The following is an 18164-nucleotide window of genomic DNA, read 5'->3' on the forward strand; positions in this document are numbered from 1 at the left end:
TGGGGTCCAGAGGTTGCTACAGGGACACTCTCTACATTCTGAGGTCATGCCCAACCCCTACATACAGTAGCTACAAGTCAGCCATTATTCAAAACGGTCATGATGCTGTAGAGCTGATGCACCAAGCCTGAGGCTGAACACATGGGCTACCACATGGACTAAAGTATTTACCGTCACCTCATGAGTAGCCTCCACTATTATGGTTTTGACACCAAGATCAGAGTAATCAACAATAGTCATAACTTTGATCATCACAATATGCACACTAGTCAGCGTTTTGTAGAATTCCCAATTACACATTTTTAAGGGATGGTTGCTCATAGAGCTGAAGCATTTGCATTTGATTCGTGAACTTCCTACTTTAAGGAATGGATATACTGTATATGTAAGATGAATATTTGTAAGTTTTGCAATGAAATAACAGTACATGTTTTAAAGGTAAATATTTGAGTATCAAATACATGGATAACTAAAATTATGGTTTCACAACCATGAGCAGAAATGCACATTCCACATGAGCAGAAATGCTCAGCAGAAATGCTCCAGTATGCAGCGACTCAGAGCATATACCTTGGGCACTATTGTTCCCACATGTATGTGGACTACCATAAGACAAGATACTGGTTTAATAGCACACGTGGATATATTTTCAGTTCAAGAGTACTGTACAAAAAGCAACCATCACAGTTCCTGCATCATACGCATAACTCATCTCTATAACTACCGCAACTTCATTTCTCTTGTTGCAATGCCAAGAAACTCACTAGCAGCCAGGTGAGCTCTTGTCCAATATTGGGCAGTAGGGGGTCAGGTAAGACACGTTTGGAGCACTTCAGGCATGGGTGTTGCTGCTAGACCCCTTTTACTGGGGCACCTGCCCTCGTATTGATCTGCTGTGACCCAGAAAAATCACATGTTCGAGTTATCATAAGAAAAAGTTATCTATGCTAAGGCCATAGGCCATAATGCTATAAGAATTAGTGGCTATTATTAGGTTTTTAGTAAGTATCATATAACTAAGTATCCTCTAGCAAGTAAGAGACAACGCACTCATGAACATGTGCCCCTAAGTGACGACTTTTTAATTGCTCATTAGAGGTGTGAACATATTAAAGGAAATAACACTTGAGAAGTAATACTCAAAACTGTACACCAAATATTACAAAATCATAACAGAACATGTGAGCTAAACCGAGCAAAAAAAAACTGAACAGAAACAAAACACAAACACGAACAGCTACAAGCGTGTGCGGTCTCAACAATACTTTCTCCCAAAGTGTTTGTTAACTTTGGCCACGGCGATGAAGACTACCAGGTTGATGAGGAAGAAATGCCTGTCCTCCTCCAGCCAGACCAGCTGCATCTTCACCCTGCCCTCCGCGTCCAGGTAGTCGATGTAGAACTGGTCTCCCTCGTGGTGGTAGGAGAGGTTCTCCATCTGCAACATGGAGACGGGGCTGCTGACGCACCAGAACGGCGTCTGGAACTCGTCCAGCAGAGTCAGACTCATCATGCAACAGTCCTACAGAGAGAGAGGGAGAGGGGGAAAGACATTAGGACAGTCCTACAGAGAGAGGGAGAGGGGTGAGAGACATTAGGACAGTCCTACAGAGAGAGGGAGAGGGGTGAGAGACATTAGGACAGTCCTACAGAGAGAGGGAGAGGGGTGAGAGACATTAGGACAGTCCTACAGAGAGAGGGAGAGGGGTGAGAGACATTAGGACAGTCCTACAGAGAGAGGGAGAGAGGGAAAGACATTAGGACAGTCCTACAGAGAGAGGGAGAGGGGTGAGAGACATTAGGACAGTCCTACAGAGAGAGGGAGAGGGGTGAGAGACATTAGGACAGTCCTACAGAGAGAGGGAGAGGGGGAAAGATATTAGGACAGTCCTACAGAGAGAGGGAGAGACATTAGGACAGTCCTACAGAGAGAGGGAGAGGGGTGAGAGACATTAGGACAGTCCTACAGAGAGAGGGAGAGAGGGAAAGACATTAGGACAGTCCTACAGAGAGAGGGAGAGGGGGAAAGACATTAGGACAGTCCTACAGAGAGAGGGAGAGAGGGAAAGACATTAGGACAGTCCTACAGAGAGAGGGAGAGGGGGAAAGACATTAGGACAGTCCTACAGAGAGAGGGAGAGAGGGAAAGACATTAGGACAGTCCTACAGAGAGAGGGAGAGGGGGAAAGACATTAGGACAGTCCTACAGAGAGAGAGAGAGAGAGAGAGAGAGAGGGGTGAGAGACATTAGGACAGTCCTACAGAGAGAGAGGGGTGAGAGACATTAGGACAGTCCTACAGAGAGAGGGAGAGGGGTGAGAGACATTAGGACAGTCCTACAGAGAGAGGGAGAGGGGTGAGAGACATTAAGACAGTCCTACAGAGAGAGGGAGAGGGGTGAGAGATATTAGGACAGTCCTACAGAGAGAGGGAGAGGGGGAAAGATATTAGGACAGTCCTACAGAGAGAGGGAGAGAGGGAAAGACATTAGGACAGTCCTACAGAGAGAGGGAGAGGGGGAAAGACATTAGGACAGTCCTACAGAGAGAGGGAGAGAGGGGAGAGACATTAGGACAGTCCTACAGAGAGAGGGAGAGGGGTGAGAGACATTAGGACAGTCCTACAGAGAGAGGGAGAGAGGGGAGAGACATTAGGACAGTCCTACAGAGAGAGGGAGAGAGGGGGAAAGACATTAGGACAGTCCTACAGAGAGAGGGAGAGAGGGAAAGACATTAGGACAGTCCGACAGAGAGAGGGAGAGAGGGGGAAAGACATTAGGACAGTCCTACAGAGAGAGGGAGAGAGGGAAAGACATTAGGACAGTCCTACAGAGAGAGGGAGAGGGGGAAAGACATTAGGACAGTCCTACAGAGAGAGGGAGAGGGGTGAGAGACATTAGGACAGTCCTACAGAGAGAGGGAGAGGGGGAAAGACATTAGGACAGTCCTACAGAGAGAGGGAGAGAGGGGGAAAGACATTAGGACAGTCCTACAGAGAGAGGGAGAGAGGGGGAAAGACATTAGGACAGTCCTACAGAGAGAGGGAGAGGGAGAAAGACATTAGGACAGTCCTACAGAGAGAGGGAGAGGGGTGAGAGACATTAGGACAGTCCTACAGAGAGAGGGAGAGAGGGAAAGACATTAGGACAGTCCTACAGAGAGAGGGAGAGGGGTGAGAGACATTAGGACAGTCCTACAGAGAGAGGGAGAGAGGGAAAGACATTAGGACAGTCCTACAGAGAGAGGGAGAGAGGGAAAGACATTAGGACAGTCCTACAGAGAGAGGGAGAAAGACATTAGGACAGTCCTACAGAGAGAGGGAGAGGGGTGAGAGACATTAGGACAGTCCTACAGAGAGAGGGAGAGAGGGAAAGACATTAGGACAGTCCTACAGAGAGAGAGGGGAGAGAGGGAAAGACATTAGGACAGTCCTACAGAGAGAGGGAGAGGGGTGAGAGACATTAGGACAGTCATACAGAGAGGGAGAGAGGGAAAGACATTAGGACAGTCCTACAGAGAGAGGGAGAGGGGTGAGAGACATTAGGACAGTCCTACAGAGAGAGGGAGAGGGGGAAAGACATTAGGACAGTCCTACAGAGAGAGGGAGAGGGGTGAGAGACATTAGGACAGTCCTACAGAGAGAGGGAGAGAGGGGGAAAGACATTAGGACAGTCCTACAGAGAGAGGGAGAGAGGGAAAGACATTAGGACAGTCCTACAGAGAGAGGGAGAGGGGGAAAGACATTAGGACAGTCCTACAGAGAGAGGGAGAGGGGGAAAGACATTAGGACAGTCCTACAGAGAGAGGGAGAGGGGGAAAGACATTAGGACAGTCCTACAGAGAGAGGGAGAGGGGTGAGAGACATTAGGACAGTCCTACAGAGAGAGGGGGAAAGACATTAGGACAGTCCTACAGAGAGAGGGAGAGGGGTGAGAGACATTAGGACAGTCCTACAGAGAGAGGGAGAGAGGGAAAGACATTAGGACAGTCCTACAGAGAGAGGGAGAGGGGTGAGAGACATTAGGACAGTCCTACAGAGAGAGGGGGAAAGACATTAGGACAGTCCTTCAGAGAGAGGGAGAGGGGTGAGAGACATTAGGACAGTCCTACAGAGAGAGGGAGAGAGGGAAAGACATTAGGACAGTCATACAGAGAGAGGGAGAGAGGGAAAGACATTAGGACAGTCCTACAGAGAGAGGGAGAGAGGGGAGAGACATTAGGACAGTCCTACAGAGAGAGGGAGAGGGGGAGAGACATTAGGACAGTCCTACAGAGAGAGGGAGAGGGGTGAGAGACATTAGGACAGTCCTACAGAGAGAGGGAGAGGGGGAAAGACATTAGGACAGTCCTACAGAGAGAGGGAGAGAGGGGGAAAGACATTAGGACAGTCCTACAGAGAGAGGGAGAGAGGGGGAAAGACATTAGGACAGTCCTACAGAGAGAGGGAGAGAGGGAAAGACATTAGGACAGTCCTACAGAGAGAGGGAGAGGGGTGAGAGACATTAGGACAGTCCTACAGAGAGAGAGAGAGAGAGAGAGAGAGGGAAAGACATTAGGACAGTCCTACAGAGAGAGAGAGAGAGAGGGAAAGACATTAGGACAGTCCTACAGAGAGAGGGAGAGGGGGAAAGACATTAGGACAGTCCTACAGAGAGAGGGAGAGAGGGAAAGACATTAGGACAGTCCTACAGAGAGAGAGAGAGAGGGAAAGACATTAGGACAGTCCTACAGAGAGAGAGAGAGAGAGGGAAAGACATTAGGACAGTCCTACAAAGAGAGAGAGAAAGACATTAGGACAGTCCTACAGAGAGAGGGAGAAAGACATTAGGACAGTCCTACAGAGAGAGGGAGAGAGGGAAAGACATTAGGACAGTCCTACAGAGAGAGAGGGAGAGAGGGAAAGACATTAGGACAGTCCTACAGAGAGAGGGAGAGAGGGAAAGACATTAGGACAGTCCTACAGAGAGAGGGAGAGAGGGAAAGACATTAGGACAGTCCTACAGAGAGAGAGAGAAAGACATTAGGACAGTCCTACAGAGAGAGGGAGAAAGACATTAGGACAGTCCCACAGAGAGAGGGAGAGAGGGAAAGACATTAGGACAGTCCTACAGAGAGAGAGGGAGAGAGGGAAAGACATTAGGACAGTCCTACAGAGAGAGGGAGAGAGGGAAAGACATTAGGACAGTCCTACAGAGAGAGGGAGAGAGGGAAAGACATTAGGACAGTCCTACAGAAAGAGGGAGAGGGGTGAGAGACATTAGGACAGTCCTACAGAGAGAGGGAGAGGGAGAAAGACATTAGGACAGTCCTACAGAGAGAGGGAGAGGGAGAAAGACATTAGGACAGTCCTACAGAGAGAGAGGGAAAGACATTAGGACAGTCCTACAGAGAGAGGGAGAGAGGGAGAAAGACATTAGGACAGTCCTACAGAGAGAGAGGGAGAAAGACATTAGGACAGTCCTACAGAGAGAGAGAGAGGGGGGAAAGACATTAGGACAGTCCTACAGAGAGAGGGAGAGGGGTGAGAGACATTAGGACAGTCCTACAGAGAGAGGGAGAGGGAGAAAGACATTAGGACAGTCCTACAGAGAGAGGGAGAGAGGGGTGAGAGACATTAGGACAGTCCTACAGAGAGAGGGAGAGGGAGAAAGACATTAGGACAGTCCTACAGAGAGAGGGAGAGAGGGAAAGACATTAGGACAGTCCTACAGAGAGAGGGAGAGAGGGGGAAAGACATTAGGACAGTCCTACAGAGAGAGGGAGAGGGGTGAGAGACATTAGGACAGTCCTACAGAGAGAGGGAGAGAGGGAAAGACATTAGGACAGTCCTACAGAGAGAGAGAGAGAGAGAGGGAAAGACATTAGGACAGTCCTACAGAGAGAGGGAGAGAGGGAAAGACATTAGGACAGTCCTACAGAGAGAGGGAGAGACATTAGGACAGTCCTACAGAGAGAGGGAGAAAGACATTAGGACAGTCCTACAGAGAGAGGGAGAGAGGGAAAGACATTAGGACAGTCCTACAGAGAGAGGGAGAGACATTAGGACAGTCCTACAGAGAGAGGGGGAGAGAGGGAGAAAGACATTAGGACAGTCCTACAGAGAGAGGGAGAGAGGGAAAGACATTAGGACAGTCCTACAGAGAGAGGGAGAGAGGGAAAGACATTAGGACAGTCCTACAGAGAGAGGGAGAGGGAGAGGGGGAAAGACATTAGGACAGTCCTACAGAGAGAGGGAGAGAGGGAAAGACATTAGGACAGTCCTACAGAGAGAGGGAGAGGGAGAGGGGTGAGAGACATTAGGACAGTCCTACAGAGAGAGGGAGAGGGGGAAAGACATTAGGACAGTCCTACAGAGAGAGGGAGAGGGGTGAGAGACATTAGGACAGTCCTACAGAGAGAGGGAGAGGGGTGAGAGACATTAGGACAGTCCTACAGAGAGAGGGAGAGGGGTGAGAGACATTAGGACAGTCCTACAGAGAGAGGGGTGAGAGACATTAGGACAGTCCTACAGAGAGAGGGAGAGAGGGAAAGACATTAGGACAGTCCTACAGAGAGAGGGAGAGAGGGAAAGACATTAGGACAGTCCTACAGAGAGAGGGAGAGGGAGAGGGGTGAGAGACATTAGGACAGTCCTACAGAGAGAGGGAGAGGGGGAAAGACATTAGGACAGTCCTACAGAGAGAGGGAGAGAGGGAAAGACATTAGGACAGTCCTACAGAGAGAGGGAGAGAGGGAAAGACATTAGGACAGTCCTACAGAGAGAGGGAGAGGGAGAGGGGTGAGAGACATTAGGACAGTCCTACAGAGAGAGGGAGAGGGGGAAAGACATTAGGACAGTCCTACAGAGAGAGGGAGAGCGGGAAAGACATTAGGACAGTCCTACAGAGAGAGGGAGAGGGAGAGAGGGAAAGACATTAGGACAGTCCTACAGAGAGAGGGAAAGACATTAGGACAGTCCTACAGAGAGAGGGAGAAAGACATTAGGACAGTCCTACAGAGAGAGGGAGAGGGGGAAAGACATTAGGACAGTCCTACAGAGAGAGGGAGAGGGAGAAAGACATTAGGACAGTCCTACAGAGAGAGGGAGAGGGGGAAAGACATTAGGACAGTCCTACAGAGAGAGGGAGAGAGGGAAAGACATTAGGACAGTCCTACAGAGAGAGGGAGAGAGGGAAAGACATTAGGACAGTCCTACAGAGAGAGAGAGAGAGAGGGAAAGACATTAGGACAGTCCTACAGAGAGAGGGAGAGGGGGAAAGACATTAGGACAGTCCTACAGAGAGAGGGAGAGAGGGAAAGACATTAGGACAGTCCTACAGAGAGAGGGAGAGAGGGAAAGACATTAGGACAGTCCTACAGAGAGAGGGGGAGAGAGGGAAAGACATTAGGACAGTCCTACAGAGAGAGAGAGAGAGGGAAAGACATTAGGACAGTCCTACAGAGAGAGGGAAAGACATTAGGACAGTCCTACAGAGAGAGGGAGAGGGGGAAAGACATTAGGACAGTCCTACAGAGAGAGGGAGAGGGGGAAAGACATTAGGACAGTCTTACAGAGAGAGGGAGAGAGGGGAGAGACATTAGGACAGTCCTACAGAGAGAGGGAGAGAGGGAAAGACATTAGGACAGTCCTACAGAGAGAGGGGGAAAGAGGGAAAGACATTAGGACAGTCCTACAGAGAGAGAGAGAGAGAGAGAGAGAGAGAGGGAAAGACATTAGGACAGTCCTACAGAGAGAGGGAAAGACATTAGGACAGTCCTACAGAGAGAGGGAGAGAGGGAAAGACATTAGGACAGTCCTACAGAGAGAGGGGGAGAGAGGGAAAGACATTAGGACAGTCCTACAGAGAGAGAGAGAGGGAAAGACATTAGGACAGTCCTACAGAGAGAGGGAAAGACATTAGGACAGTCCTACAGAGAGAGAGAGAGAGGGAAAGACATTAGGACAGTCCTACAGAGAGAGGGAAAGACATTAGGACAGTCCTACAGAGAGAGGGAGAGGGGGAAAGACATTAGGACAGTCCTACAGAGAGAGGGAGAGGGAGAGACATTAGGACAGTCCTACAGAGAGAGGGAGAGGGGTGAGAGACATTAGGACAGTCCTACAGAGAGAGGGGGAGAGGGAAAGACATTAGGACAGTCCTACAGAGAGAGGGAGAGGGGTGAGAGACATTAGGACAGTCCTACAGAGAGAGGGAGAGGGGTGAGAGACATTAGGACAGTCCTACAGAGAGAGGGAGAGGGGTGAGAGACATTAGGACAGTCCTACAGAGAGAGGGAGAGGGGTGAGAGACATTAGGACAGTCCTACAGAGAGAGGGAGAGAGGGAAAGACATTAGGACAGTCCTACAGAGAGAGGGAGAGGGGGAAAGACATTAGGACAGTCCTACAGAGAGAGGGAGAGGGGAGAGACATTAGGACAGTCCTACAGAGAGAGGGAGAGAGGGAAAGACATTAGGACAGTCCTACAGAGAGAGGGAGAGGGGGAAAGACATTAGGACAGTCCTACAGAGAGAGGGAGAGGGGGAAAGACATTAGGACAGTCCTACAGAGAGAGGGAGAGAGGGAAAGACATTAGGACAGTCCTACAGAGAGAGGGAGAGAGGGAAAGACATTAGGACAGTCCTACAGAGAGAGGGAGAGGGGGAAAGACATTAGGACAGTCCTACAGAGAGAGGGAGAGAGGGAAAGACATTAGGACAGTCCTACAGAGAGAGGGAGAGAGGGAAAGACATTAGGACAGTCCTACAGAGAGAGGGAGAGGGGGAAAGACATTAGGACAGTCCTACAGAGAGAGGGAGAGAGGGAAAGACATTAGGACAGTCCTACAGAGAGAGGGAGAGAGGGAAAGACATTAGGACAGTCCTACAGAGAGAGAGAGAGGGGTGAGAGACATTAGGACAGTCCTACAGAGAGAGGGAGAGGGGAAAAGACATTAGGACAGTCCTACAGAGAGAGGGAGAGGGGGAAAGACATTAGGACAGTCCTACAGAGAGAGGGAGAGAGGGAAAGACATTAGGACAGTCCTACAGAGAGACGGAGAGGGGGAAAGACATTAGGACAGTCCTACAGAGAGAGGGAGAGGGGTGAGAGACATTAGGACAGTCCTACAGAGAGAGGGAAAGACATTAGGACAGTCCTACAGAGAGAGGGAGAGAGGGAAAGACATTAGGACAGTCCTACAGAGAGAGGGAGAGGGGGAAAGACATTAGGACAGTCCTACAGAGAGAGGGAGAGAGGGAGAAAGACATTAGGACAGTCCTACAGAGAGAGGGAGAGAGGGGAGAGACATTAGGACAGTCCTACAGAGAGAGGGAGAGGGGGAAAGACATTAGGACAGTCCTACAGAGAGAGGGAGAGAGGGGAGACATTAGGACAGTCCTACAGAGAGAGGGAGAGGGGGAAAGACATTAGGACAGTCCTACAGAGAGAGGGAGAGAGGGGAGAGGGGTTCCCTGTAAGGGAAGTTCCATGTAAGGTTTTAGGCAGATCCACACCCCTCATATTCAATGGGAGGGGAAAAACTGCATTAGGATGGGGGGGAAAGGATTGTATGGTTTCTTCTGACATACAGTAGTACTTATCTATAAGTTCAAAGGTAAGGAGGGGTTATAAATGCTAAAATTAGGTTGGGGGTGAATGCCTATTCCTTTTTAGATGAATAGTTAAGATCAACCACTACAAGACCAACCCCTACACCCCCCTCCCCCCTAGCCCTAGATCAGCTGAGCTGATACAGATCTTGGGAGCTTGCTATATGGTAAAAAAAAAAACTCGACCAATCCTTCCAGTAAGAGAGGCGTTTAGGTGCTGGTTTAGCGGTGGATCTGGGACCGTCCCCTAGTGTTAGTGTACCACTGCGTACCGCCACAGTACCCCCCGCAGTGTGGTCAGTTTTCCAAGGCAGGTTGATCTTGCCGCAGAAGGATCTGTGCTGGGACAGGTTCTTCACGTGGATGGCAATCAGCGGAACGAAGCCGTCCTGGACATGACCTGGTCAACGACAACACACAACCGATACCACAGAGTAAGAGGCTGGTTAGCAGGTATTACACACATCACAGTCGTGCTGTACTATAGGAAGCCCAGACCCAGTAAGCTGTAACACTAGAACAGCCGTGCCTTTTTTACCTACTAAAAGAGCCGTCTGGGGGGTCTTTAAAATGCTAACCTGCTATTTACACACAACGACCACTAGTTGGCCGCTTGTAAATTAGCCTGCACATATCGCACATATCTAGGAAAAGTCATGAAAGGAGAGTCCTGAAATTTGATTGAGTGCAAAGATATAACATCTTTTCTTTACTCACAGGGGTCAAAATGACCCCTCATGGCTGTTCTAGTTTAAGGCCCAGCTAGGGGATACATCCGTTCTCGTCTCCGTTAGAGGTTTCAGTTCAGGCTTCATATCAAACGGCGCTTTGACCGGATCTACTGTATAATAATAATAATAATAATAATAGTAATACATTATATTTATATAGCGCTTTTCCGGGGCTCAAAGACGCTGACAATATGGGGGAAACAGAAGACACAGAAACATAAAGCAACAGATAACATGAGCACATAGAGATACACAGAGTTAACAAACAGGCACAAGGAACAATTAACACAGCAATGTCCAGGGGGGGAGGAGGGTGGCAGGGTTAGGGGAGATGGTTAGGGGTAGGGAAGGTTGTATGCATGGGAGAACAGGTAGGCCTTGAGGTGGGACTTAAAAGTGGAGAGTGAGGGTGAGTCTCTGTATCCATAGAGCAAACGGTTAAGAGCCGCTTTCACTATCTTCCGTATCATTTCCTGGATTGTGTTTTCTTCCTTTACCTTTCCAACACTGGAGATGACGGAAACATCCCGAGATGATTTGGGTGACCGTGTTGTGAAGGACGAAGTGTAGTGAGTAACCATGGAGACCGTAGTTGGGGTCGCCATGGTTGACACAGGCCCTGTCTTCTAGCACCGAGTACGGCCTAGATGAGAGAAGACATGGGAACGAGTGAGTGTAAGAGAATGGATGTCAGTTATGTAACAGGAAAGCTCAACACGTGAGGAGTGAGAGGGCAATGGAGAGTGTGTAAGTGAACAGTGAACACGATTTTTGTCTTTGGAAGTGAGTTTGTATGTATAATGCATCAGCTTCTGGGTAGAGTTTCTTTTCTTTTTTTTTAAAATTTGTTTTTCAGATTTTATCCCCTTTTTTCACCCAATTTGGTAGCCAATTGAACCCAACCTAGCATCCAATTATCCCCTGCCTATTGCGAAGGATCCGCCGCACGACCCCGTAGCCGGCAGTCCCAGAGGAGGGCGCCAGGCAGACTAGCTGACTGGCTCCTCGAGCCCAGTACCGTTACTCCAGCACCAGACGGGGGCGGTGTTGCGCGACGGATCCTTGTCCGGAACTACTCCTATACCGCCCTCGGGAGCGGCCGCCCAATATGTCGCTCCCCGTGTGTGCCCCAGCCATATCCGGATCTGGCGAGCTGGGATACGATCCCAGTCCCCAGTGGGCAACTTGCACTAGTGGCCAGTGCTTAGACCGCTACACCACCGCGGGGCACCTGGGTAGAGTTTCTGAACGAGTATGACTGAATACATGAAAGGGTAACATATTTTATTTTAGTTCTCTTCTGCCAACTGGAAGCGAAGCAAGTGCGAGAAAACGTGACGCGACTGCACATCAGCATGCATTCTCACCAGTCACCAGAAGATGGCGCCATCACACCATGTAGGCTGCAATAAGGCCTCAAGCTCACCCACACAACCACATACCACGATAGGTATGCTATGCAGTGCAGGCTGTATACATCAGTCGTTAAACATTTTTACATTTTACCTTTATCCAAAGCGATTCACAAGAAACTAATTATATTCCGTTAACAATTAGCAACTAGGTCAAAGTGGTCAGTGGTTGCAGATAAAAATCAATAATTTCCTCAAGCTATGACATAACAAAAATGTAAAAAATAATAATAATAAAGGAAGGAATAATTATGTGTGATTATTATGTGTTGTTGTGAATCCTGGATGAAATCACACCAAAAAAACAAACAAAAAAACATACATAATTCATAAATCTGGGTAATGACCCCTCTGTCAAGTTAGAGTGACATCTGGTTTCCAGGGCGTCTTTAAACACTCTTTGAAACACTAAGCTTGCCATCTGTTGGCAATAAAGACATTTCAGAATGTGAGTAAAAGCTGCTGGCGTTGTCCTAAGCCAGGGGCAGCATAGCATACCAGATGGGAGAGCCCAGCAGACTCCTCTCCACCAGTTTGTGGAAGTGGAGGTTGACCATGGCAAAGGCAATGGCCTGGCTCTCGCTCTGCAGAGAGACAGAGAGGGAGAGAGAGAGAGAGAGAGAGAGAGGGAGGGGGGGAGAGAGAGAGAGAGAGGGAGAGAGAGAGAGGGAGGGGGAGAGAGAGAGAGAGAGAGGGAGAGAGAGACAGAGAGAGAGGGAGAGAGAGAGAGAGAGAGAGACAGAGAGGGAGAGAGAGAGAGAGAGGGGGAGATAGAGAGAGACAGAGAGGGAGGGAGAGAGAGGGAGGGGGAGAGAGAGAGAGAGAGGGAGAGGGAGAGAGAGACAGAGAGAGAGGGAGAGAGAGAGAGACAGAGAGGGAGAGAGAGAGAGAGAGAGGGGGAGAGAGAGAGAGAGACAGAGAGGGAGGGAGAGAGGGAGAGAGAGAGGGGGAGAGAGAGGGAGAGAGAGAGACAGAGAGAGAGGGAGAGAGAGAGAGAGAGACAGAGAGAGAGAGAGAGAGAGAGAGAGGGAGACACAGAGAGAGAGAGAGAGAGAGAGAGAGGGAGACACAGAGAGAGAGACAGAGACAAAGAGAGAGGGAGAGAGAGAGAAGATTTTAGAGCTTACCTTGAGGGACCCTATTGTTCAATCAGGTGACCAGGTTTCCTTGACAACCATGGTGTTTTAAAAAAACAAAAAACAATTAGAGTAGCCACCAAGGACGGAGCTGGGCAGCTGAGGTAGTAAACTGCAATGTCTACAAGCCATGCAGGTGACATTCTATAACGACAAGCCATGCAGGTGACATTCTATAACGACAAGCCATGCAGGTGACATTCTATAAGCCCACGGTCCAAACTATGGCGACGACAAAAATATTATTTCGAATACAGCAGTGTTTCCCCCATACATAGCAGAAACTGTGGGCTGCCATAATAGTCTAATTTGTCCCACCATAGTCCCATTACAAACCGAAAGTATTTTTAGCGCCGTTTTATTTTACCTTTTTGTACATACCCATTTTTTTTTCTTCCAATACTGACAACCCACTTTCTGTTTTTAATAATAATAATAATAATAATAATAATAATAATAATAATAACAAACATTTATTTGTATAGCACTTTTCCTGCAAACGTTGCAGCTCAAAGTGCTTTAATCATTAGAATCATAATTTAATTATTTAGTCATTTAAAGGCAATATTAAAAAGATGGGTTTTCAGTCTTGACTTGAACATATTTGCTGAGGTTGCATCCCTAATGTAAACTGGCAGTGCATTCCACAATTTGGGTGCATAAAATAAGAATGCAGCCTCACCAAATCTCTTCTATTGTACAGAGAAAACCAGCGTCAGAAGACCTGAGAGCTCTATTGGGCTGATATGCTAGCAAAAGGTCTTTCAGATATTCTGGTGCTATGCCAGTGAGAGCTTTATAAACAAGCAGAAGGATCTTGAAATCTATTCTGAACTTAACAGGAAGCCAGTGTAGAGTCCCTAAAATATGAGATAATAATAATAATAATAATAATAATAATAATAATAATAATAATAATAACCAACTACAGGCTTCAATCTAAAATGGGATATTAGGTTATATATAAAATATAATGTTTGGCTTGATATGTATAATATATATTGTTGGGTAGAGCCATAGATTACATACTCTCCGGAAGCCTATGAGGAGACCAGGAGGGAAGAGCACCAGCCTGACCAGTTTGTCTTTGCCAACGAGGACCCCATTCCCAGAGAAGGTGCTTTGGTCAAACGTGGCTACCAGTGATGGCCAGACAGGTCTGAGGGGGGAGACAGAGGAACGCATATCACTAACATACCACAAAGATACAATAACATGACTTGAATGTGTGGAAGGATGGATGGATGACAGATACTGGAAGCAAAACAGATGTGTGGATGGATGGATGGATGGATGACAGATACTGGAAGCAAAACAGATGTGTGGATGGATGGATGGATGGATGGATGGATGGATGGATGGATGACCGATACTGGAAGCAAAACAGATGTGTGGGTGGATGGATGGATGGATGACCGATACTGGAAGCAAAACAGATGTGTGGGTGGATGGATGGATGGATGGATGGATGGATGGATGGATGGATGGATGGATGGATGGATGACCGATACTGGAAGTAAAACAGATGTGTGGATGGATGGATGGATGGATGGATGGATGGATGGATGGATGGATGGATGGATGACAGATTACTGGAAGTAAAACAGATATGTGGATGGATGGATAGATGGATGGATGACCGATACTGGAAGTAAAACAGATGTGTGGATGGATGGATGGATGGATGGATGGATGGATGGATGGATGACAGATTACTGGAAGTAAAACAGATGTGTGGATGGATATCTGGAGCCGTTGGCTGGACAGCAGTGTGAACGTGTGCATGTGTGTGTGTATGTGTGTGAGTGTGAAAGTTAGAGAGATACAGAGTCATAGGGATGGATGGAGACTGACTTGTTGAGGGACACCAACCTGAGGCTGTTGGGGGCACCTCTAACGACCCCGTGGACCTGCAGGGTAGAGAGTTTGTAGAAGAGAGGCCAGACCCCACTGTTCCAACACACAGTCACAGAGGAATCGGAGAAGTAGGCGTGGCCTTGCTTAAACGTGCCCTTGCACCCATGTTTGTCTGTCACCGTGATCTCCCAGGTTACATGCTGGTTTCTGAAAGGGAAGGATGTTGCCATGACAATGTCAAGTTTTCATATTCATATTATACCTGTACTTTTCCTATTCCTGTGTTTGGCCATACAACCGCACACATATGTGACAGCAGCTGGTGAAAGCGGGAACTAACTACTACCTAGTTAGTGTAGAGTAGTGGGGATTATTCATCGAATCCATTGCAATGCAATTGTTTTGGCTTGACTAGCGAGTGTGTCATTGATTTTCAACAACGTTGACATTTAATTACTTTTTTCAGAAAGTTTTATTTTATTTTATTGGTTGCCAACTTGTTCCCACTTCCACCAGCTGCTGTCCACATATTGTGACTCTGAAGGTGCAGCAAACATGATGACCCAATAAAATACCAATGACTTGCAATAGCTGAGATGAAACTGCAGCTATTGAGATACATGTTTGCAGGGTTCCTACACGTTTCAACAAGTCAAATTTAAGACCTTTTTAGACCTCTATGAATATAATTTTAGACGTATTCGTGACAACATATGATAGCTATTTGTCATCCTCAAGGTGATGAAATGAGGGATTTCACTGCCATACAGACAAAAAAGTCTGAAGGATAATTAATATAAAATAAATATTGGTTCCAGCTTGATTAATTGCCGCGTAAATAGATGTGGTCGGACTGATGTCCTTGCAGGATCTCATTTTTAAGACCGAATAACTGAAATGTGGGACCTTTTTAGGCCTTCTAAATCGGATTGCTGGATTTTAGACTTTAAGGCCCAAGGGGACCTGGGGGAATTACCCTGACTGGTATTTGACTGAAGAGATTGAGTGACGGTGTGTTCTCACTAGCACATTTGCTTCACTTGGAATCGAGTTTAGGATAAAATTCGCTTTGCTCTGCGTCGTTTGGAGCTGTGAGAACGCGCATTCGAAGTCGCTCCCGGAGCAAACAACCAACACATGCTCCGCTTGAAAAGGGTGGTTTCGCTCCGGTTAGAAACGACGCATCGAGGCTGTCCATAGGAAAACAACAGCGCATGCGTGTTGATTTGGATAAGAGCGGGATGAACGGGCAATTTTTTTTTTCTTCTGACCAATCAACTACCACGTCTGTTGCTTCGACTGCGTATGTTACTTCGTTTACATAAAGGGCGGTGAGAACGCTAATCAGAGAAATAATTTATGCAACAATGTTGCAAACTCATCCACTTCCTCCGGGTCCTGATTCAGACTTTCATGTGAGAACATGACCTGAGTGTTTCAGCAAACCTGAGGACTCTCTCTGTCTGGCTGGGCAGCCCTGTGTTGCGGTTGGTGTCCCTCAGCTGACTCCTCCACTTGTTGTCGATGTATCCCGTCATGGCCCTGAAGTAAATCCTCTTCCAGTAGCCCTCGGGCCTGTCCAGAACACCCACGGCACTCCGATTCTGCCCAGCCTCGTCCAACCATTTCGGCCTCCACATGTACTCTGTAGAGTACAACTTGTGCCACACTGCACTGAAAATAAGCCAATTAATGTCAGGTGCCCCACTGGACTGATATGGATACATTTTGTGTCAGCTATTGTCTGATCCTTACTTGTTGTTGGCCAGCAGATTAAACAGCTTGTTGACACAGCTAAGGCAGTAGAGCGAAAAGGCATCCAGGTATGAAACGATCTTCATCAGCATCTCAGGTGGCAATCTAATGAAATGTCAATTAGGAATCATGATTCAAAACGCAAATTAAAGTGGTCCATCTCAATCGGCAGAGCTAATCTATGTTGAGCTAACTGAAACTAATACAAATATTCTGTTCAGAAAGGAGGACACAGGCAACAGAGAATGCAATACAGTTCATTGCTGAAGGTGTGGACTTTACTACTACTACTACTACTACTACTACTACTACTACTACTACTACTACTACTACTACTACTACTACTACTACTACTACTACTACTACTACTACTACTACTACTACTACTACTACTACTACTACTACTACTACTACTACTACTACTACTACTACTACTACTACTACTACTACTACTACTACTACTACTACTACTACTACTACTACTACTACTACTACTACTACTACTACTACTACTACTACTACTACTACTACTACTACTACTACTACTACTACTACTACTACTACTACTACTACTACTACTACTACTACTACTACTACTACTACTACTACTACTACTACTACTACTACTACTACTACTACTACTACTACTACTACTACTACTACTACTACTACTACTACTACTACTACTACTACTACTACTACTACTACTACTACTACTACTACTACTACTACTACTACTACTACTACTACTACTACTACTACTACTACTACTACTACTACTACTACTACTACTACTACTACTACTACTACTACTACTACTACTACTACTACTACTACTACTACTACTACTACTACTACTACTACTACTACTACTACTACTACTACTACTACTACTACTACTACTACTACTACTACTACTACTACTACTACTACTACTACTACTACTACTACTACTACTACTACTACTACTACTACTACTACTACTACTACTACTACTACTACTACTACTACTACTACTACTACTACTACTACTACTACTACTACTACTACTACTACTACTACTACTACTACTACTACTACTACTACTACTACTACTACTACTACTACTACTACTACTACTACTACTACTACTACTACTACTACTACTACTACTACTACTACTACTACTACTACTACTACTACTACTACTAATACTAATACTAATACTACTACACCATTTTAAGCCAGGTCCTAGCACCTGGCATTATTGGCATTATAAGTGAACAGAGGTATAGCCTATGCGCCTACCTCGCCATGTCGTTTTGAGTACAGACGCCTGGTTTGACAGCATGTTTGGAAGAGCTTGCTGGTGCAGGATGGCTGACTGCTGGTGCAGGATGGCTGACTGCTGGTGCAGGATGGCTGACTGCTGGTGCAGGATGGCTGACTGCTGGTGCAGGATGGCTGACTGCAGGAGCCTGATGTGGCATCGCCACTGACTCATAGTCAGCATAGTTTGACACTAAGCACCTACAATTCAGAAATCAAAGACGCATTTGCAAGTAAAGCACACTAACAAAAATGGCACTTCAGAAAAAGTCAAATCAGCTTGCTGTGGGGTTGGCAGTGGCATGCCAGATTATGTCTGTCTGCCAAATACTGTCGCTTGCATCTCCTTGCACTTGAATAGCATTAAGGTTGATGC

The 18164-nt window shown here is 47.0% G+C and overlaps 1 protein-coding gene across 1 annotated transcript; it reads right to left on the minus strand.

Moving 5' to 3' along the window:
• Positions 1-1255: 1255 nt before the first annotated feature.
• On the minus strand, positions 1256-17963 carry LOC308150685 (F-box only protein 15-like; the record flags this gene model as incomplete). The annotated part of the gene is made up of 8 exons (XM_080523490.1): positions 1256-1522; positions 9862-9989; positions 10818-10963; positions 12231-12316; positions 13898-14027; positions 14723-14818; positions 16172-16370; positions 17768-17963. 8 exons carry the CDS (start codon positions 17961-17963, stop codon positions 1256-1258), a joined length of 1248 nt encoding a protein of 415 aa, XP_080379616.1.
• Between the last annotated feature and the right edge of the window lie 201 nt (positions 17964-18164).

This window comes from Nansenia antarctica (assembly GCF_963989245.1).
Source record: "Nansenia antarctica genome assembly, chromosome: 2".
In the NCBI taxonomy this organism is placed as follows: Eukaryota; Metazoa; Chordata; class Actinopteri; order Argentiniformes; family Microstomatidae; genus Nansenia; species Nansenia antarctica.